Source organism: Chinchilla lanigera, unplaced genomic scaffold, assembly GCF_000276665.1.
Source record: "Chinchilla lanigera isolate Chin_1 unplaced genomic scaffold, ChiLan1.0 scaffold00014, whole genome shotgun sequence".
Classification (NCBI taxonomy): Eukaryota; Metazoa; Chordata; class Mammalia; order Rodentia; family Chinchillidae; genus Chinchilla; species Chinchilla lanigera.
Window position 1 is genome coordinate 32,652,978 of NW_004955415.1, and position 22,163 is coordinate 32,675,140.

At 54.9% G+C, this 22,163-nt stretch overlaps 2 protein-coding genes across 13 annotated transcripts in view; one reads left to right on the plus strand and one right to left on the minus strand.

Moving 5' to 3' along the window:
- On the minus strand, window positions 1-14,896 carry LOC102015838 (chromosome unknown open reading frame, human C19orf57). 10 transcript variants are annotated; one of them, XM_013512205.1, is made up of 10 exons: window positions 14,807-14,896; window positions 14,150-14,215; window positions 13,713-13,765; window positions 9,883-10,051; window positions 8,762-8,840; window positions 8,443-8,547; window positions 5,345-6,508; window positions 2,203-2,300; window positions 753-809; window positions 1-493 (listed from the first exon to the last, which is right to left on the minus strand). In XM_013512205.1, the coding sequence occupies exons 3-10, from the start codon at window positions 13,741-13,743 to the stop codon at window positions 373-375; spliced, it is 1,824 nt and encodes a 607-aa protein (XP_013367659.1). In that variant the 5' UTR covers window positions 13,744-13,765; window positions 14,150-14,215; window positions 14,807-14,896; the 3' UTR covers window positions 1-372. The 10 variants fall into 10 exon arrangements, with proteins under 10 accessions (XP_013367659.1, XP_013367658.1, XP_013367652.1 ...); XM_013512204.1 differs by having other exon boundaries at window positions 14,753-14,832; XM_013512198.1 differs by lacking the exon at window positions 14,807-14,896 and adding an exon at window positions 14,656-14,733.
- Cc2d1a (coiled-coil and C2 domain containing 1A) overlaps window positions 14,855-22,163 on the plus strand; it is a 15,114-nt gene continuing 7,805 nt past the window's right edge. For 2 of the 3 annotated variants that reach the window (XM_005381071.2, XM_013512196.1), the window contains exons 1-9: window positions 14,856-15,148; window positions 16,199-16,334; window positions 18,921-19,036; window positions 19,128-19,193; window positions 19,416-19,550; window positions 19,636-19,864; window positions 21,308-21,432; window positions 21,885-21,957; window positions 22,066-22,137. In XM_005381071.2, coding sequence (XP_005381128.1) covers window positions 15,089-15,148; window positions 16,199-16,334; window positions 18,921-19,036; window positions 19,128-19,193; window positions 19,416-19,550; window positions 19,636-19,864; window positions 21,308-21,432; window positions 21,885-21,957; window positions 22,066-22,137 — 1,012 coding nt within the window. In that variant the 5' untranslated portion in view covers window positions 14,856-15,088. Of the gene's footprint in view, window positions 15,149-16,198; window positions 16,335-18,920; window positions 19,037-19,127; window positions 19,194-19,415; window positions 19,551-19,635; window positions 19,865-21,307; window positions 21,433-21,884; window positions 21,958-22,065; window positions 22,138-22,163 lie in introns of all 3 variants that reach the window. The other variant, XM_005381072.2, reaches the window with a different exon arrangement.

Here is a 22,163-nt window from a genome sequence, read left to right on the forward strand (position 1 = left end):
CTCTTGACAACGTCATTTATTACTGGTCTTCCCAGAGGAAATAAAATGGAAAGCGGGAGAAAGGAAGATACACCCAACAAAGGGTCCCATGCTCCTCCAGGAGAGAAATTCCAAATCTAACCTTTTACAAATCAGACAAACCTTAGATGCGGGTCTCACTGACCTCTGGAGTGCCGGCATATGCCTCTCCAGGGCTTCAGGGTGTTGCCTATGCTGGGCCCCCACAGGAGGCCCCACCCACCCGGGGGGGGGGTTGGTTTGCTGTCTAGGAGGCTGGCTTCCAGCCCGTGGGAGTCATTTCTAGGAACTCCTGGAGCATCTTGTAAACAAAACACCAGGTGGAGCAGATGAAGAACAGGATGGCAGAGAAGCCTACAGATCCCTCCAGGACATGGCACCAGCCCCCTTGGCCAGACAGGGTGAAGGCCGAGCTTTCCTGGAGCCAAGGCGCTTGAAGGCTTCTAGGTCGCGGTGAGCGCTCATGATCAGCCGGCTGGGGGCATGACGGACATGTGCTGTCAGGGGCATGTTAGTCACCGCACCTCCACGTGCATACCTGGTCACCTGTTACCCCACCACCACCAGGCTTGTCCTGCCCTTCCCAGACAGCCAGGGTCTGTGTGTGAGCTCCTGCCCCGCAATGCCCTCGTGCAGGAGTCCTGCCTTGGTTTATCTCGGAGCCCCCAGGCCTCCCCATGCCTCCAGGGCTCCGTGCCCCCTACCACATCACAGGGACTGAGCCCAGCCCTTACTTGAGGTTAGAGAGCTCCACGATGAGGCCACGAACTGTGTCGGAGGCGTCCTCCATCCTGGGGTGGGGGGAGGGAGGAAGTTAGCCTCCTGCCACTGTCCAGGCGATCCCCAGCCTGAGTCCCTGAGCTTTCCAGATGTGCAGTGTGCCAACCCTCACAGCTGGAGCACACCTGGGATTTGCGGCTCTGCAGTGCCGCAGTCACTGCAGATCCCTCACCTCCTGTCCCTGCAGCCTGACCCCCATGCAGCACCCGTGGCTGGGAGGGCAGAACTGGGTACCACATGTCCACACCACAGGGACCCCGTCTTCCTTCCAGCCACACCAATTCCACGTAATTGCCTTGCCAAGTTCTGCCCCTGGGCTGCTGGGGCCTTGCTTATCCAACCTCTTCCCCACCAGCTGCTGTCATCACGCCTCCCCAGGACCATGAGCCGGGTGGCCCTGTCACTGCCCTCACGCAGGCTGGTGGTCCCTATGCAGATCCTGGTTCTGCCACACCTGGCCTGGTTACCATGAGCCACTAGCTGCCCTGGGTGTAGGCCACATGTGCGTTCCCTTGGGCACTTGCCAGGCCCCAGGACCCTCCCTCCCCAGGGCTCCTGGACATCCAAGGCCAGCAGAGTGGCACAGGCCCAGGGAGGCTGCCGGGAGAATCAGATGTGACATCTGCCCACTCTGCTCAAATGTGGAGCGGCCACTGTGCCCAGAGTGCCTTCTGCACCCAAACGCTGGGTGCAAGTGCTCTGGTGACAGAATGGTATCAGGGGAACTAGGTGTGGAGGCTGGGGCGCGGCTGCTCTGCTTGGGGGTGGGCGCAAAGCAGCCCGGGACTGTGCAAAACCCCTTCCCCACACCCACCAAAGGGCGACAGAAGCCTGGCCATGAATGACTGATAGGGGAGACAGGTTCAAGTGCATGCAGTGGGGAGGATGCGACCAGCCCTGTGCTGGCCCTGGTGGAGGGTCAGGTAGGGCAGACCCAAGAGGAGGGGCACACCGTGGAGACTCTGGTGAGCGGGGAAGGCACGCACACGCACGTGCACATCTGGAGGGCGGAGGGCCCCATGGCTGTGCACAGCCAGCAGCCAGGACAGGTGACACAACAGGTCAGGGCCACTGGAGTGTCTGCCCAGGACAGAGCTAGGCCCAGCCCCAAGTTACCTCCACCTGCGGTGTGAGCACTGTCTGGGTCCCTTCCTGCCCCTGGGGGCTCAAGAATAGCATGGAGCCCTCTTTTAGAAGACCCCCTCTTCCCAGAACCACCTGCAGCAAGGGGCAGCATCCCAGGGCCCTAGCGCTGCTGGTCTAGGTACAGATCGCTGTTCACCTGTCCCACTCTGGGACACAGGGGGACATGGACACTTTGAATGCCAGGCCCCGCTGCTCTGTGGATGAGGACTGGGAACCTAGCAGGGAGAACCGGAATGCATCCTCCTACCCCACACCTACCTTGGTGGGGCCTCCGCCACCAGGACTCGGTCTCCCTGACTGGCACCAGGGCTGGGGCCAGGCCAGCAGAGGCCTGACTCATTCCCTATGGGACCATCCTGGAGGGAGAGAGTGCAAGGGGTGAGTGGCCCCACTGGGCGTAGGAAAGAAGTTGAGGTGACAGGGGTGGCAACTTTGCCTCCGCTGCGCTGGGGACACGGAAGTGGACATACAGGACCTGCGACAGCTAAGACAGCTGCTCCTTCTCCTCTTGAGGCCTCACCCAGACCTCAGGTCCTGGGCTCCAGACGAGCCTACACTGATGGAGTGGGGACTCACTGAGTTCTGGGTCCCTAAGATTGTGGAGCCTGGGTGTCCTGCCTTTTTTTTTGGTAATACAGTACTAGCGACTGAAGCCAGGGCTTTCCCACAGAGCTACACCTCGGGGCCCTTTTTTAAAAATTTTGAGACAGGGTCTCACTAAGTTATTAAGTTGCCTAGGCTGGGCTCAAACTTGGGATCCTCCTGTGTCGGTGCCTGGCAAGGAGGCTGTTCCGAGGAGGTCCTTGAACACAGCCACTCAGTACAGCAGAGGGAAGGGACCCTGAATCCAAGAGAACAAACATGGGGGAGCCTCCGTGCCCTGGGACACACTCCGAACTATCTGAGCAGCACACCAGCAGGGCAGAGGCCAGGCTGCCGCTGCAGCCCAGGAGATGGCCCCAAGCAGAGAAGGGTCTGTCCCCCAATACCAGTGTGAAGGGAAGGCTGGGACCCCGCTGGGGGCCCTTCTGTGGCTGCAGACACCGCCCCATGTCCCACATCCAGCGACAGTAGCTGTGGTGCTGAAAGTGCTGAGGACCCTGGCTGCAGATGACCAGTGCGTGACAAGGACCCAGGAGGGCCCTGGGAATCAGCTTCCCTTCAGCGGATGGAACCTGGGGCTAGAGTGCACTGGGGGAGCACTCTGCCCTAATCGCACCCGCCTGGGTCACCTTGTGCGTGACGAAGGGCACACATGGAGTGGCGGGGACAGCACCAGACCCTATGAGGAGGCTGTGCTGGTGTGAATGGGTGACTCCGCGTGTCGCCCTGACACTGGCTGTGTGGCGACACCACTGTGAGGTCACGGTGTCTGCTCGCTGTCCACCTCTGCTGTGTTCGCAGTAGTCCCTGCCCCTGCCTTCCCTTCCCATGGGAACCTGCTCCCCGGCTGGGCCACTCTGGCCGCCCAGACTCGCTCTGGGACACCAGCATTGAGTGAGTGCGCATGAGCACCACGCTGGCTGGAGTCTGGCGGCTGGGCTGCCTGCCCTGGCTGTACTGGCCTGGCTGGCTTTTTTTTCTTTCTTTCCTTTCCTCCCCGCTCCCTCCCTTTCTTTCTTCCTTTCTTTTTCTGCAGTGCTGGAATGGAACCCGGGACCTCACTCGTGCTAGGCAAGTGCCCCAGCCGCTAGCTGGCATTGCTTCAGAGGTGCACGGCATGAAACTGTTTGCCTGCGTGCAGCTGTGGGATTGTCTTAGGAAAACCCCTCTAGGAGAAGGAATGGCACTGTACACCAAGCTCCCAGTGAGGCCACATCTGGGAATGAGGGCAGAGGCCGTCGCTGATGTCGTCACTGCTGACACAAGGCAGGCCCTCCGTTATACGCATGCAAGCCAGGCATAGGGGTGTACACCTGTCATCCCAGCCCTCAGGGAGGCTGAGGCAGGAGGACTGCAAACTTAAGCCCACCCTGGACAATTTAGTGACTTAGAGAGACCCTGTCTCAAAATTTAAAAAACTAGGCATGTAGTTCAATGTGAAGACCCTGAGTTCAATCCCCAGAACCACAAAATGATAATATTCACTGAATGATTTTTAAAAATGGTATCAACAGGCTGGCTGGGGGTGTGGCTCAGTGACAGAGCACTTGCGTAGCATGCATGAGGTCCTGGGTTCCAGCTGCAGCTTTGCAAAAAGTATAAAAATAGCCTTGACAGGGATGGCCAGCACATAGCCAGGGAGACACTGGCCAATGTCTGGAAGCCTTGGGCTCATGTTCCAGGACAGGTGGCTGAGGTCACCAGAAGCTGCCAACACGGGACACCCAGCCAGCTGGCTCCCCTGGGGCAGGCACCTGACCTCTTTTGGTGCCACCCGCGTGTGGGGAGGGTAGGCCCACCTCCCAGGGTGCACTGGGAAGCTTTCACCGGACTCAGGTGTGCCAACAGCCAGGTGCGTCACACATCCCCCCAGGAAATAAGGCTGCAGCCAGGCTGCCACCTACGCTGAGAGGTGAGGCAAGTGCCTGGCTCGGGATTGGTAGCCAGGGCAGACAGCATCCAGGCAGCCTCCCAAGGAAGCAAGGCCCTTCCTGATGCTGGCAGAGAAACACAGTTAGTTCTGTGTGCCTACCACAGGATCTCCTCAGGCCCCCAGCTGAACCTGAAGGGGGACCACGGGTCTGTGTGTGGGGAGTTCTGCGGAGGGAACCCAGGGCCACAGGCGTTTGAGGTACCTACTCTTATCACCGAGCAACACCTCGACCCCTTTATTACTTTATTTTGTTAAAAGGTCTCTCACTAAATTGCCCAGGAGGGACATGAATTCACAATGCCTCCTGCTTCAGCCTCCCAAGAGTGCTAGAAATAGGCCTGTGCCCAGCTGGGGGACACAGCTCTTTTCCGGGTCAAGAATCAAGTCCCCTCCCCAGGCCAGCTGAGGAGACCGCTTGCTTCTTTAAGTCTCCCTCTTAGTCCCATGCCTTCAATACTTCTGCAGGAGCCTGGAGCCACGGGTGAGAGGCCAGGGGCGGCAGCAGATGGACACAAAGCTGCCAGGCGCTGGCACCCCCAAGAGCTATAGTTCTGGCAGGGGAGGCCTCACAGTGGCAAAAGTGCCCAACTGTCACTATCCCAGGTCGCTCAGCAACCATACAGGTTGGACCTTATAGAAAGACAGCTCTATCCTGCCTGCAAAACCAGATGTCACACCCATCAAAGCTGTGACTCAGCCAGGTACAGTAGCACACGCCTGTCATCCCACCCACCTGTGTCTGGGCCTGTGATCACCACGTGTGAGCCCCATCTTCCCTGCACAGTGGGCAGTGTGGGAAGAGGGCTCGCAGCTACTTGGCACCTGCCCTAGGACGGTCAGTCACTGTCACAGGGAAGCTCTTACCTGCTCAGGTGGGGCCTCCAAGTCGGGGGCATCCAGGGCATCCTGCAGCTGGCTGTCGGGCAGGAAGTCGAGCTCCATGGCTGAGGACTCTGGCCACCCGGCCTGGCTTGCAGAGTCCGGAGGGTGCTGGAGTGGGTCTGGTGGGGGTGTAGGGGCTTTCGGGCTTCCCTGGTGGGCACTGGCCTCCCAGAAAGGGCCATTGGTGGCATCCCTGTGTTCCAGAGGATGCAAGGCAAGGAGGGCCAGGCTGAGCCCCACGTGGCCTCCTTCAAAGTGCTGGCTGCCGGACTCCACTGCCTGTCTATCCCCGAGCTGTGCCCTTCCTGGCCACTCCACCGCAGGGCCAGGCACCTGGCTCTGATCAACACCTGGGCCCAGGTCCGGTGCTGGGTGGCCAGGGTCTTCAGCATCAAGAGCGGGTCCTCGGTTTCCTGGAACCACAGCCTGAAAGGCTGCAGGGCTCCCTGGGGTGTCACTGGGGGGCTTATCTTCTGGCCCTGCCTTTCCCCTGCCCCCTGTGGTCTCCTCAGACAGAGACATGCAGCCCTGGGGGGTCTGCTCCCTGGGAGAGGCAGAGGGCTGGGTGTCCGCCTGCGTACCTGGGCTGGCCACCCCCAGGGCCTCCTGCTCTGTCTCTGGGGCAACTTTGTCCGTGCTGTCTGTGACTGTGGTCCCCAATGGGCAGGACTCTGCCTGCCCGCCTGCCCCTCTGGGTGTCTGCCTGGGGTCTGGGAGGTCCTGGGCTGAAGTCCAGGCCTTCATGCATGGTGTGGCCAAGGCGGGAGCAGGCACAGGGGCGCTGGAGATGCCACCTCCTCCTTCTGGGGTCCCATGCTGGGCACCACCCTCCTGGGGGGCTCCTTGGTCTGGCTTCGTCCCTTCAGCACCACTGCAAGGCAGCTGCCCTTCCGGACTGCCTGGCCCCTGTGCCCTCTCAGGCCCACTGCTGCCCGCATTCCCGCCATCCAAAGCACTGGTCCCTTGCTCCGACACTGGCTCCTGGCTGGCCACCTCTGAGTTAGAGGATCCTGCTCCCTCTCCAGGCACAGGTGTCCTGGGCTTCTGGCCACTCTGCTCAGGGTGGGGGCTCTCTGATGGCATCTGATCTCCTGGGCCCGGGGATCCCTCCAGCAGCCCTGGGGCACTGGGGTTGGGCAAGGCTTCCTGTGAAGAGAGAGAAACTTAGCCCTGGAGCCTCCGTCGTGAGCCCTCTGAAGGCTTCTCTGGTTGGTACTGCGCCAGTCCCAACATGCAGACCCTGCACCACACCATGCACCCCCATGGGCACCCAGCAGGGCTCTGCGTTGCTGCTGGACGAGGAACCGGAAATGGAATGGATGCACTGAACCTCTCCCGCCACCAGGTTCTGCTCCCTGTGGGTGCCAAGCCCTCGGCAAGATTTGGGGTGTAAAAATCCAGGTGGTAGGGGCTCGGGGTGCAGCTTAGCAGTACAGGAAGCATTTTCATCCCCAGAATTCTAGATAATTAAAAAGCAATCACATATTCGAACAGTGGTATTTTGTTTTGGTCTTTTTGAGATAGGGTCTCACTATGCAGTTCAGGCTGGCCTTGAGCTCACTTTGTAGCCCAGGCTGGTCTCGAACTCGCAACAATCCTCCTGCCTCAGCCTCCTGAGTGCTGGGACTACAGGCGTGTGCCACACCTGGCGAAACAGTATTTTTAACATACCAATTTAAATAAAATATACCATTGAAAAATAACTGAGCCAGGTGAGGTATAATCCCAGCTCCTCAAGAGGCTGAAGCAGGAGTATCATAAATTCAAGGTCATCTTAGGCAATTTATCAAGACCCTGTCTCAAAATAAAAAATAAAAAAAGGGCCAGGTGTGGTGGCACACACCTGTAATCCCAGCACTCAGGAGGCTGATGGAGGAGGACCAGTTCGAGTTCGAGGCCAACGTGGGCTACAAAGTGAGCTCAAGGCCAGCCTGAACTGCATAGTGAGACCCTGTCTCAAAAAGACAAAAAAATAAATAAATAAAATAAAAATTTTTTTTAAAAAAAGGCTGGCAATATAGCTCAAAGCTCCCTTAGTTCTGTCCCCAGCACTGCAGAAAAAAAAGGGGGCAGGGAGATGGGAGGGCAGGGGAGATGGCTGGGATGTAGCTTGTGAAGCCCTAGAGTCCATTCTCAGCACAGCATAAAATAAAATACAAAAGGAAAGAAACTGTGGTAAAATACAACATTTCCTCTCCCACACAGCTTCGACGCACAATGACGCCGATCTCCTCCGTCTGTGAAGTCCCACTTCCCTGTTGTGTGGCTGCTGCAGGTTCACGTGGTGGTAAGAACTGGTTCAAACTCAGACGCGGAGCCGCAGGCCCACTTCGGCGTGTGGTCGCTCCGCGCGCTCCTCTGCTGCATGGAGGGCTGCGTCTCCATCACCACAGTCACCCAGGGACCCTGTCCAGCTGCACCCGTCCCCGCGTGCCCTGCCCATCCTGCCTCTGACCCTGGCAACCTCTCATCCGACCTGCACATTTTCTGTGTCACTAACTAGTTTGTTGCTTTATATTGCTGAGTCCTGGTCCAGGGCACAGATGAACCGTGGTTCACTCAACTGTAGATCCTCGGGAAGGTACCTGGGGTGTCCCTAGTGTGTGGCCATTACCACCCACGCGCTCAGAGACACTGTGACTCCTGCAGTTCATGATAGCAAGGACATCTGAGTGGCACAAAGGCCTCCCAAAAGCAGAGGGCTCAGGGACAGAGCAATGGCTGCCTCTCGGGGTTCTACCACCCCATATGGGCACATGCAACATCCAGGGCACATGCTACAGGCGTCCGGATAGCAGTATACTGGGGGGCTCGGGCTTTCTGTAGTGGTACACGCTACAATCCCAGTGACTGAGGAGGCTGAGGCAGGAGGATCACAAGTTCAAGGCCAGCCTGGGCAAGTGAGCTAGAACCTGCCTCAAAAAAAAAAAAAAAGGCTGGGGGTATAGGCCAGTGGTAGAGCTCTGGCCTATGTATGCGCGGCCCCAGCAGAGCTGCTCATTGCCAAGACAGCTGAGGTTAAACCGGGCACAGAGGCCGCCTGCACATGGGATTTGGCGAGGCCCACATTAAGGTCTTACCAGGCTAACAGCCCTCCTCTCCAGATCCTCTTCCCTTGTCTCTGCTTTTCTTGTCACTGTCTTCCTGGGTTTTGCAAACTGAGGGACAAATCTCCCAAGTGAGGTCTGTGAAAGGGACAGGCGAACAAAGCAGTAAGGGTAAAGAAGAATGTCTCAAAAAAAGCAAGCCCGAGCCACTCCCCCCTGCAGCCTGACACCTGCCCTCCCCTCTGTGCACGGCCCTCCAGCCCGCAGGCCAGTGGCCGCCCACGACAGACACACAAGAACCTGCACTTCTGGAGCGTCTCCCAGACACACAGCAGCCTGCAGTGTGGCTTACCTGGGAAGAGGGAAGGAGAGCAGCTTCTTTTTCTAGTTGCCCCAGAAAGGAGGCAGCTGTGGTTTCCTCTTCAGGGAAGCTGGGTAGAGAAAGACAATGGAAAGGGATCCAGGTCCTCCTACACTGTCACTTTGCATCTTTTGTTACTGTTATTACTGGTTTCTGTTTTGTGTGTGTGTGTGTTTTTGAGACAGTCTCACTATGCAGTTCAGGCTGGCTTTGAACTCACTTTATAGCCCACGCTGGTCTCGAACTCGCAATGATCCTCCTGCCTCAGCCTCCCAAGTGCTGGGATTATAGGCGAGTGCCACCACGCCCGGCTAGCAAGATTTTTTTTTTCTTTTTTTTTTGGTCTTTTTGAGACAGAGTCTCGATTATTGGTTTCTTGAGACAGGGTCTGGCTACATAGTTTAGGCTGGACTTGACCATCATTATCTGAGGCCCAGGCTGGCCTCAAATTCAGAGATCCTCCTGCCTCCTCCACAAGTGCTGGCATTGTAGGCATGCGCCACCACACTCACCCCCTGGCTGGGAGTGGAGCTCAGAGGTAGAGCACTTGCCTAGTACTTGCCTATCTGGGTTCTATCCCAGCACCACAAAAACAAAAGTTTATTTCACAGTGCCTTGATCTGATGAGTTAATATTGATAAAGTGCTCATTAGGACACTGCCCACTGAACACTGTATTTCTTTTTTTTTTTTTTTGAAAACGGAACTGAACTCAGAACCCTTACACTGAGCTCCATCCCCAGCCCCTTTTTATTGTTTTTGTTTTGAGACAGGTCTGACCAAGTTGCTAAATTGCCCAGGCTGGCCTCAATCTTGCAGCCTTCCTGCCTCAGCCTCCCAGAGTGCTGGGATTATGGAATTGCACCACCAGACACAACTGGCTCATCCCTTTTTTACTGAGAAGGAATGGAAGAGTACGGATTTGACAGCAGAGTATCAGGTTGCACTCTGGGACCTTGAACAACTCACTGTTGTCTATACCTGAGGTTCACAACCTTTCTCACAGTGAGGAAAGCCCACAGCAATAGGCACATAGCCCTGAACCCAGGAGGGTCCCCCGCTGCTGTGTCCACTGTCGCATGAGAGGCCTGCTGGAACACCTGAGCCACCCACCTGGAGACAGCCGGCCTTGGCTCCTGTCTGCTGGGCTCCGTAGGGGCGGCAGGTGTCAGGCTGTCTTCTGAGACACCGGGGTGACGCAAGCCGCCCAGCTTGGAACTTCGGGAGTCCCCATCAGAGTCTCCAAGCCGTGGGTTCTTGGGAGGTTTGGGGGGATGGATTCCTGGTTTGGAGACAGAGACCAAGGGGTAGGGGTGCCAGGAGCATGCACTGTCACCCACAGCTGACAGCTGGACAGGGCAGGGCCGTTGGTGCACTATGCGTGAGCAGGCAGGATCCTCGGCCTGGGACCCACTCTGCCATTCATGTGCCAGGCGAGGGATGCAGGCGCCCCAGCCAGGGGCTTAGAGCTATTCACTGAAGCGGCCATATGCTTCAGGGATCCTGACGCGTGCCAGGACTGCACTAGAATCCCAAAAGGGCGAGAGGTGCGTGGCAGGTATGAGAGGCCACCTCTGGCTTCTTTATAGAGTCTCCCTGTCCCGGCCCTGGCTCTCTCCTAATCACTCCATGGCTTTTCGGGAAGGCTTGAAGTTTGGTACCATTGGCTGCATGCAGCCTCTTGCTTTCCTCTGGCCCCAAGTGGCTAAGGGACATTAAGGAAACTGCTTGCTCAATTAAGTGCACAGTTGACCACATAAATGCACACAGAAAACACCATCCCCAAGTGCAGACAACACGAATCATACTCGATGTCCATTTCCAGTGACACACGCAGAACAGCTGTGTGGGACAGTGCGGCAGACAGGCACAGGGAACTGGGGGGCTGCCTCTGCCACCACTCAGTCCCTTCTCCACCACTGAAAGCCTGTGACAGCCTCAAGGTGGTTATTGTGGCCAGGGCTCAGCTAAGTGGTGAGAGCTTTCCTAGCATGTACAGGCCTAAATTCCATCACCGGCACTGCAGAAAATAAAAAAGTAAAAATAAAGTAACAGGGCTTCTTAATAGGTATTTGTTGAATGAAAGAAATCCCTTTATGCAAAAACTGCAACCATGGTTGGCTTGGGAGACAGCCCCAGCTCTGGCCTGACATACTCCTGTGTTCAAGCACAAACAGCTGAAGCCGGACGTGGTGGCGCACACCTGTAATCCCAGCACTTGGGAGGCTGAGGCAGGAGGATCGTGTGAGTTCAAGGCCAGCCTGGGTTATAAAGTGAGCTCAAGGCCAGCGTGAACTGCATAGTGAGACCCTGTCACAAAAAGAGAAAAAAAAAAGAACAGCTGAGTGTGGTGGTACAGACCTATAGTCCCACCACTTGGGAGGCTGAGGCAGGAGAACTGCCATGATTTTAAGACCAGCTTGAACTACACAGTGACACCCTGTCGTAACTTGTGTTTCTTTTTTTTTTTTGGAGACAGGGTCTCATTACGTAGCCCAGGCTGGGCTTGATCTTGCAGCAATCCTCCTGCCTCAGACTCCCAAGTGCTGGGATTGTAGGTGTGCAACCACCACAACTAGCAACTTGTGTGGGTTTCAGTGAAACTTTGAGGTAAAGAAGCTCTGATACCATCTTACAGATGAGGTCACAGAACCAAGACTGGGCTCCACTTCAATGCCCAACCCACAGACTGAAGAGTCCTGGGGCATTTATGGAGCACCAACTGTGGACTGGGCTTCTGACTAGGCAAGAGAACAAAAAAAATGAATAGTCCCGGACAATGCTTCCTGCAGTTCAGTCTAAGAAATTCTTTCCAACCTCAGCCTGACACACACTTAAACATCTCGTGTGTGTGTGTGTGTGTGTGTGTGTGTGTGTGTGTGCACATGTGCGCATAATCACATTACTAGAGATGGAACCAGGCTCTCACAGGTGCTAGGCACCTACACTCCTACACTAGGTTAGCTACACTCCCAAAGCCCTTTTTATTTATTCTGAGAAAGGTTCTCACCAAGTTGCCCAGACCGACCTCAAACTTATGATCCTCCTGCCTCAGCCTCTGGAGTGGCTGGGATGGCAGCTGAGCTGCACCTCCAGCCCCTAGTCATTCCCAATTCTGATTCTCCCTTCATGTGTGCCCACTTAGAACTGCACCCCACCACCAACTACTTGGCTGGCTGTCTCCATGAGAAGCATCTTCCTTCCCCACAAAATGGGCCTCAAGGGGCTCAGGGCTGGAAGGGAGGCTCCCGCCTTTAGGCCCACAGCCAGCAAGCACTGTGCCCCCGGGGAGTACCTCATGAACATTTCTTACACAACCGCTTCTCACCTGGTGGTCTGCCAGAAAAACGCAAAAGAAAAGAGCAGCTCTGTTTACTCGGTTCCTTAAGATTGATCCCCAAACACTAGCTTGCTTGGCTGCTTCAATGGACATTTGTAGCAAGTAGAAAGCAAAATATCAACAGAGCAGAGTGCCTCCCATTTCCTTCCTGTAATCTGCCCTGTGGGACTAATGTAGGAAAAAATAAGGCAGAACCTTGTGTTCAACACCAAAGGCTACAGACACCGAGGGAAAGGCCTCCTTCCCAGCCCATCTGTGGTCACACAATTCAGGGCCAGCCCACAGTCCACTGAGCCAAGAGAGGCCCCAGAAGACCTGTCACGGGTGGGCCTGGCTGTCCCCAGATCTCCCTTCGGAGGTCAGAGACATCCTGTGTCTCAGGCAGCCTGTGCCTCATCTCTGCACAAAACATGTTTTATTGGTTAACATTTCTTCTGTTCCACATCTTAGGGAAAACAGAAGCAGCACTCTACATTTATCACTTGCTAAGTAAAGAAGTTACTTCTACCTCTTTAAGGAGTTTAAATTAACTTAGACAATGACAGGGAAACCGTCAAGCCTCCCCAGGTAATACTGGCTGTTTTTCAAGATTTTTTTTTGGAGGTGGATACTAGGCAAGCACTGACCCCTGAGCCACATCCTAGCCCGCAGGTGAAGAAATCCTACACATACAGTACACTAACAAAACTGATCACAATATACTGACAAAAAATGCAAGGTGCAGATTACTAGAGTATGTGAGCATTCCATCTTCCAATAAAAACACTGGCTCTGCACACGGCCAGCCCTCCGTGTAAGCGGGTTCCTATCCACAGATGGAACCAATCACCGGCAGAAAATCTTTGGGGAAAAAATTACATCTACTTGGTGGAAGTGGCACATGCTTGGAGTCTCAGCACTCCAGGAGGCTGACGCAGGAAGATACAAAGTTCAACCCTAGCCTGGGTAATTTAGCAATCTGAAATCCTGTCTCAAAGTAAAAAATTAAAAATTGGTTGGGGAAGTGCAAAGGGTCTGGGATCAATCCCCAGTATCACAAAAGAAAAAAAAAAAAAGAAAGAAAAGAAAAGAAGTGAGCAGAGGAGCTGGGATAAACAAAAATTTTTAGCCCTACAGTGAAACACTTAGCCACACAGCAGATAGCCTTGAAGCACATCAAGATGTGCTATACGGTGCAGCTGGGACCCACGGTGGTGAAAAAACTACTTTTTACAGCATTATGCCCTTGTCTATAATTTGTATTTTTCCTAGTAATTTGTACTAAATTTTTTTTTATGGACACTGAGGCAGTCAGGTTAGCATTTCTGCAACATATAGGCCTGCAACCCTCCTATGAGCAGGTGCAGTAATCAAGAAGTACTGACTTAAATCAGCTCCTGGCTGTCTTAATCAGGAGGCTGAGGTAGGAGGATCACTGGAGCCCAGGAGTTTGAGGCCAGCCTGAGCCAACACAGTGAGGCCCTGTCTCTTTAAAGAATAAAATAAAATAAAAAAGTGCCAACTTGAGGCTGGACAGAATGTTTACCTAAGCATAAGTGAGGTCTACGGTTCCATCCACAGCACCAAAAAAAGGAAAGAAAAAAACGCCAACTTAATCAAATACCTGTGGTTCGAGGCTTCTTCCTCTTACTCATTTCTATCTCTCCCTTGAGAAATCTGAAAACAACAGAATCTCCATTATGACAAGCAGGCCCCGTCCCTGTGTGTATCCAGCGGCCTTGGCTGAGGACAGGGGTGCCACCTCCGCCAGCCCCATCTGGCTGACCCCGGGGGGCAGTGGGCTCAGGGACACAAGGAACATCCCTCCATGCTATGGGGCACCCTGGGGACGCCGGCGCTCGTTGCTGGGTTGGTGCAGGTCAGTGGACGTCCCCTTCTCCAGGCTGGGGTGTCCTGGGTCCTTCCGGGGACATGTGAGGACTCCGCTGGAGAAGTATCTGAAGACCTAAGGGTCCACTGGGGGTGCCTGGGACTTGGGAGGCCAGGGGTCACCAGTGCCGGCTTCTTCTTGCCTTGGGGACCAGAGGGGCCCCAACCGACCTGGGCCACAGAAAGTTGTCTAAGTCCCTCCTCTCTGTCCTTAGCAGGAACGAGGTCTGCGTGGATCTGCGAGGAATAAGTCACATAAATTACTGTAAATTACGGTTACTTTTTTTTTTTTTTTTTAATCTTTTTTGAGACAGGGTCTGTTATGCAGTTCAGGCTGGCCTTGAGCTAACTTTGTAGCCCAGGCTGGTCTTGAACTCGCAACCATCCTCCTGCCTCAGCCTCCCGAGTGCCGGGATTACAGGCGTGCGCCACCACGCCCGGTGTTTTGTTTGTATTTTTTTAAGAAACGGCAACACTGGCCCTCGGGATCGCAGTGACCACCTCCCTCAAAGGCCCATAACTGTGGACCCAAGTCCTAGAGACCAGCCCCACACTAAAACTACGACCACCGGAAGGTGCAGATTCCCCAGCCCAGGAGCCCAGGCGAGGCCAAAGGCTTTGCGTACACACACGCTCAGAAAATCCCGGGCCACCTGAGCCCTCACACCTACGCGCACCCGCCTCTTTCAGGCGCACCCCGCCTCTTTCCCGCGCACCGCGGCGCTCCGCCCTGTCCCGCCCCGCGCACGCGCAATAACAGCTGAGGAGGCTCACATCTACGCATGCTCTATTTCTTTTCCACCCAGCCTGTGGCAGCTCCTGTCGCACCTCCATCAGGCGCATGCGTATCCGCGCAAGGCCTTTCGGGAGGTGTAGTTTCGACGAGAAGGGCCCGGCGAGTCCAGAGGTGGTGCGCTCAGGTTCGGCGGCGACCAAAGGCCAAGGCGGAAGTGGGACAGCCACCCCGGGAAACGGGGGCGAGGGATTGACGGACGCGGGACACCGAAGAGGGGCCCAGGACTGAGGAAGGGCGCGAGTGACAGTCCCAGAGTGAAGAGATAGGGCAAGGCCAGGCGCAGGGGTCGGTGGTCTGGGCATCCAGGCTGGAAAATGCACAAGAGGAAGGGACCCCCGGGGCCCCCAGGCCGAGGCGCCGCTGCCGCCCGCCAGGTGAGTGTGCGCCCTGCGGACCTACCGGGGAGCTCGTCTCCACACCCTGTACCCGCTGGGGAGGGCCCCACCCCGCAGGGTCACTCGATCTCTCCCCCCCGCCCCCCGCCAGTGTCTGCCCCCTAAATGAGTCTTGCTCCCCAAGGTGCGGCCTAGGGGTCCTGCCCGACCCCACAACTGCTGGCGCCCCGCCCCCCTTTCACAGCCACCTGTTGTCACAGCTTGAGGAAGGGAGGGGCCGCAGTCAGACCCTTGCATCTGCCGGGCCAGTTCAGACTGTTATTCCCATTGTGCAGATGAGGACACTGAGGCTCAAGAGAGGTAAAGGCATCTGCCGGAGGTGATAGGGTTTAACAGCCTGGCCAGAGCTCTGGGCAAATTCAGAGCTGCATCTATAATCCCAGAGGACTGTGGCCCAACTCCTTCCCTCCTGTGCCAAATACTGGCTGGAGTTTAAGTTTTTGTAGCTTTGATGAAGGGACCCCACAACAGAGCTTAGTGCCCAGATATGAGTCTATGTATTTTCTCCTGTCCTTATCACCTTGGACACCTGACCTCACAGTTTCACATAGTTTGACATAATATTATCACATCATGATTGGTCGTTAATCAATATGGGAAGACAGAGCTACAGAGCCATGAGGCACTTTCAACTTCCAGGTTGTTGGGGATTCTAATTGCTCTTGATGCCCCACCTCCTGCTGGGCCACCTCCACAGAGGATACAGGGAGGAAAAGCCAAGGTATACTTTAGGCGGGTGTAAGGCCTACTCTCCCCAGTGAACTTGGCTAGCAGTGCATTGTACGTGCAGGCTCTCAGCAGGGAGCCGAGTCTCTGCTTGCCTTTTGTCTCATTTGATCTGTGCCAAAGAGCCAGGCCCATGTTGAGACACTGTTGGATTCTTGGTTTGATCCAGCCTTCTGGCTTTCCCCAGGGAAACAGCTTGTGCCAGGAGACTTTGGTTCCTACCTTCCACTGGGCACTTTGGATCCATTATGGCTGCCTCTGGCTACATGGTACATCCTAACTAGACCCATACTGTTCCCACAGCTTGGGCTGCTGGTTGACCTCTCCCCAGATGGCCTGATGATCCCCAACGATGGAGTTAACGATGAGGAACTGGAGGCCGAGTTCTTTGCCTTGGTGGGTGGCCAGCCTGCAGCCCTGGAGAAGCTCAAAGGCAAAGGTGAGATATTTAATCTGAATGTTTTTAGATTTCCAGCTGTGGGCCAGTCGCAGATACCTTGGCAGAGTTGGGCGCTAGGTAGAAAGGAGAAAGGAAACAGTGAAAGCCTCTGCCCTTCAAGAGCCCATAGTTTGGCTGAGAGGATCAGTAATCAACTCTGGACACAGACTGAGGGCTTGAATCCCAGCTCTGCCACTTCTTCATCTCATCATCTGTGTTGACCTTGGTTTTTCTGCTTGTAAAATTCGAATTCGAATAATAAAGCCAAACATGGTGGCTCATGCCTCTAATCCCAGCATGAGAGGCTGAGGCAGGAGGATCCCTGTGAGGTCAAGGCCAGCCTGGGGCTACATAGTGAATTCAAGTTCAATCTGACCTACAGGGGTTGGGGATTTAGCTCAGCGGCACAGTGCCTGCCTGGCAAGCCAAGGTAGTGAGTTCGATTCCCAGTACCAGAAAAAAAAAAACCTGAGCTACATAGTGAGACCCTGTCTCAAATAAATAAATTTTAAAATGGAAAGAATAACTGCTATATCACAGGAGTTAATCTAGGATTCATAAAGCACTTTCAAGGCTGCGTGACATGATAAATTCATGTTGTCGTCAGTCCCAACTTGCAAACTGCTGTCCTGTGAGGAGGCCTGGCATGGTGGAAGCAGAGAGCCACGGAGAGCCCTGTGAGTCAGGGCTCTTCCTGCTTGGAGGAAGGATCCAAGACACAGAGGGTGGGTTATGCATTGGGGAGCCTTTTAGAAGGAGTCCTGGCAGGTGCCAAAGCCCTGCACTGGGCGGTGGGCGGTGGAAGACTGCAGTAGTTGAGTGTAGTCAGAGCCAGACGCCAAACGAAGCCTTTAACCATAGCTAATGCGGTCAGCCCTTGTTATTTGTGGATTTCACATTTATGAGTTTGCCTGTTTGTGAGAATTTACTTGTAACCCCCAAATCAGTAATGGCAGTGATTTGTGGTCATTCACAGATCTTGAAGTGGTAAAGTTTGAGAAACATGAGGTGGGTGGCACCAGGTGACATTCTGCCTTCCTGTTTCAGCTCTTGTGTTAGAAACCAGGGTCCTTTTCCCCTGTCCATTTGCTGCCACAGTTTCTCATTTTTGTGCCGTTCGTTGGTGATTTCCTTGTTCGCAGTATGCTGGCTAAGAATACACTGTGAACACATCAACAATATATATTGAATAAGGTGTCATGTTTTCTTCTTCTTTTGTTTTCTTGAGACAGGGGCTTACTATATAATTTAGTCTAGTCTTGAACTCGCCATGTAGCACAGGCTGGCCTTGAACTCACAGTGATCCTCCTGCCTCAGCCCCCGCCCAGTGCTGGGATTACAGGCTAAAGGTGTCTTTAAACAGAGACGCACATAAAACAAGGTTGTGTACTGCTCAGTTGATAAAAATTTTGTGCCTGGAGGCTCATGGGAACCTCAGCCTATACTTCCCATGCCCGCACGTCCGATCTTCACTGACTCAGTCTTCTGGGCACATTACATTAGAGAACAGAACTATCTTGGATGGTGACAGTGACAGGAAGGACAAGATGTGGCGATCCAGTGGTCCTGTCCTGCACTGTCATTTCACGTTTGGTGGTCTCCGCTATCAACAGCCAGCCGTGGTCTAACAATAATAAATAGAAACTCAGGAAATAACAATAAGCTTTAAATTGCATACATGCCTTTCTGAGGAGAGGGATGCACTCTCATATTGTCCTGGCCGAGACATGGGTGTCCCTTTGTCCAGGGTATCCTTGCTGTGTACACTGTCTTCCCTTCAGTGGCTTAGGAGCCATGTGGGCCAGCGCTACATAGCAGGAGGTGAGTGGCCAGCAGGTGAGAGAGTAAAGCTTCCTCCATCCCCAGCAGCTCACACACACACACACACACACACACACACACACACAGTGAACTGCACATGCGCAGGAGCTTGGCCTTGTCCCTACAGGAGTGGGATATAGGTTATCAGATCAACTGACACAAGCATTGTCCCTACTTGTGTTCACGTAATGCTTTGCTTTTTGTTTTTGGCTTAGTAATGGCCCCAGACCTCAAGAGTAGTGATGTAAAGAAGACACCAGGGCATAAAGTGCAGGAGGACAGATGAGCCTGGTACTGGGGGCCAGTGCTTCGGGACGTACAGGAAGAGCCCTGGTATAGGGAGGGCTCCCTACTACCTGTGGCTCCAGACAGCCATATGGGGTCTGGGGCCTGTTCTCTGTGGACAAGGGGGACCGCTCTTCTAGACCTTCATTCACCTGAAGTCCCGAGAGCCTAGCAGCAAGGGAGGCACTGCCCTCCCAAAGAAACGGGGAGGAAACTGAAGCCCAAAGTGGGAAAGCGACTTGCCCCGGGTTCCCCAGGGAGAAAGCTGCAGAACGGGGCTTGGAACTCAGGGCTCCCGCCGCAGAGCTGGGGCTGGATAGGGCAAGAGGAGTCTGGTGAGGCGGGTGGGGGTGACACCACGCAGGGAGCATTCGGGACAGTGGAGTGCCACACAAGAGCAGGAGAGGACCCTGCTGGCTGGGTGGGAGGTAGCCACACTGGGAGGATGCCGGTCTAGCCAGGGCCTTCCCTTTCCACCAGGTCCGCTCCCCATGGAGGCCATAGAGAAGATGGCCAGGTTGTGCATGCAGGACCCGGAGGAGGAGGAAGAGGAAGGGACAGACGAGGATGATGTGGAGGCTGACGATGACCTGCTGGTGAGCATTCCTGGCAGGGGCAGCCTCTGCTCCCACATCCCCGTCTGGCAGGCTCTCATGTCCTGCTCCGGCCATGTGTCCCTGCCCACAGGCGGAGCTAAATGAGGTCCTCGGAGAGGAGCAGAAGGCTTTGGAGCCCCCACCACCCGTGGCCCAGGTACAGCCCCAAAGACAGCCTGGGGCTCGAGGGTCTCTCCTGTCCCTTCTCAGCTGTGTGATCTCAGGCAGGTGACATGACACCTGTGAGTTCCCCCCACAGAGACTGAAATTTCGGCCTGAGCTGGGGGTGGCTGGCCTGGGGCCACATGCACTCGCGCTGGGCAGGGGTGGCAGACATGGCGCCCGTCACTCCCCGACTGTCCTCACACCCCTGCTGCAGCCGAAGCCCTCAGCGCCCCGCCCTGGCTTGGAGGCCACTTTGCAGGAGAGGCTGACCCTCTACCAGCTAGCAATGGAAAGCGCCCGGCAGGCTGGGGACAGTGCCAAGATGCGGCGCTACGACCGGGGCCTGAAGGTGAGCGGTGGGGCACAGGGCTGGGACCTCACCACTGATGCCATGCCCCTGCCTCTCCCAAGCTCACCCTCTTCTCTGGCCCCAGACACTGGAAAACCTGCTGGCCTCCGTGCAGAAGGGCAACGCCATCGATGAGGAGGATATCCCGCCACCTGTGGCTGTGGGGAAGGCCCCAGTGACTAGCCACAACCTCTCACCCCCCAAGCCTGGCCCTGCCAACCCGCCAACCCTGGAGCCTAGGACTGCCCTGGAGGGCCCTCTGCCTACCACTCCTAATTTGTCCCCGGGCTCTACTCAGCCCCAGCTGGCTCCAGGTAGGTGGTGAGCAGGGCCAGGATGGCACAGGCCACCTGTGTGGGAGTGCACAAAATGTAGTCCATCCATGCCATGGCGTATTACTCAGTCTTTAAAAGGAAGGGAACTTTGGCACATGCTATAACATAAGTGAACCTGGGGACAGTGTGGGAGGTGAAATAAGCCAGTCATAAAGGGCAGATGTAACATGAATCTGTTTATGGGAGGTGCCTAGACCTGTCAGTTATTGGAGACAGAAGTTAGAACGGTGGGTGCTGGGGCAGGGGAGGGGAGAAGGGGGTGTGCAGAGGGGGCCAGAGGTACAGTTGGGGAAGATAAGAAAGTCCTGGAGGTGGATGGCGGCGATGGCCCCACAGCAGGGTGGATGTAGTTAATGCCACTGAATTATACACTTAAAAATGGTTAAGGTGATATGTTTTATGTGATATATATTTTACCATAATTTTAAAAATAAAAAAATAAGACAGAAGAAGAAAACGTCGATGAGTTTAAAATTACCAGGAAAAATTTAAAACTGGGGTAAATTAAAAGTTTATTTTAAAAAAAGTTGATATATATTTTCTTCTAAAGTTAGAAGCGTACAGATAAAATACTTCAGTTGGGTGTGCTGGCACCCACCTGTCATCCCAGCACTCTGGGAGGCTGAAGCAAGAGGACTGTAAGTTCAAGCCCAGCCTGGGCAGCTCAGCAACTTAGTGAGATCCTGTCTCAAAATGAAAAACTACAAAAGGGCCGAGCAGTGTAGCTCAGTGAAAAGGCCCTGGCTTCAGGGTGTGTGGCCCAGTGGTAGAGCATGTGCTTACCATGTACCTGGCCCTGGGTTCCATCCCCAGCACCGAAACCACCTCTCATGCAAAACCACGAAAGAGAGGCTTAACAGTTCTCTCTAAAATGCCAGTATGCGTAAGACTCTGAGGGACAGCCTCAACCACTTTTGAATCTTAAGATGAAAAGTGACAGATGTCCATTTGATGATGTGTACGTATCCATAAAGTATTCAGGAAGGGCTGGGGATTTAGCTCAGTGGCATAGCGCCTGCCTAGCAAGCACAAGGTCATGAGTTCGATTCCTGGTACCGGAAGAAAAACAAAAACAAAACAAAACATAAAGTATTCAGGAATCTTGGGGACAAAACAAGAGTGGCTCACAGCCTCCCAGGCCGGGGCTGAGCCCACACGGCGCCACCTTCAAGCTGTGTGATCTTAGGCAGGCAGTCTCCCCGCTTTCAGCCTCAGGTTTTGCTTTTTCTTTTTTCACATTTATTTATTTAACGGTGCTGGGGATGGAACCCAGGGCCTCATACATGTGAGGCCAGCGCTCACCACTGTGCTGCACCACCAGCCTTAGTTTTTGCATTTCTGAAATGGGCTCAGAACTAGCTTGGTGGTAAGACCCAATCAGCAGTGACCTGTGTGGCTCCCATACTGTATTTACCCTCTCAGGTCCCTGCGGCTCTGGCCCCCTGGCCCAGTTACAGAGCCTCCAGCGGGAGTACAAGCTGGCTGCCCTCCACGCCAAGCAGCAGGGAGACACTGCAGCTGCCACCAGACACTTCCGCATGGCCAAGGTACGTCCAGACTACGGGCCAGGGCTGAGGAGGGGGCACAGTGCTGTCAGCATTGAGACAGGAGACCCAAGTTTGAAGCCCAGCTTGGTCACCCCCTAACCCACCACCTTACCTCTTGGAGCCTCAGCTTACCTCCTCTGCAATATGGGCATAAGTCTCAGAAGCAGATGGAACAAGACAACACTAGGAAGCCAGGCATAGCAGCACACACCTATAATCCCAGCATGTTGGGAGGCTGAGGCAGGAGGATCAAAAGTTGGGCAATTTAGTTAAGATCCTATCTCAAAATAAAACATTAAAAAAGGGCTGGGGGTATAGCTCAATGTGAACGCCCTGGGTTCCACCCCCAGCAATGTGCAGGGTTGGGGGTCAGTGTAAGGCTATTTTGTGTGTGAGGTCCTGGCCCCTCAGTTGCAGCTCCCAGCACCCCACTCTCCTCCTTCTTCCTCTAGAGCTTTGATGCTGTGCTGGAGGCCCTGAGCCGTGGGGAGCCTGTGGACCTGTCCCACCTGCCCCCTCCACCTGGTGAGAACCCCGCCTGCCCTCTCTGCTGCCGCACTGGCCAGGCCCACGGTGCCCTGCGGGACAGACTGGCCAGGCAAGCCCCTCATTGCCCTGTACCTCCGTCCCCAGACCAGCTGTCCCTAGAGCCACCATCCCAGACACCACAGGCTCCAGCTCCCGCTACGGCCCTCGCCACGCCAGGTAGGCCACTGCGGCCCTCCGGGGTG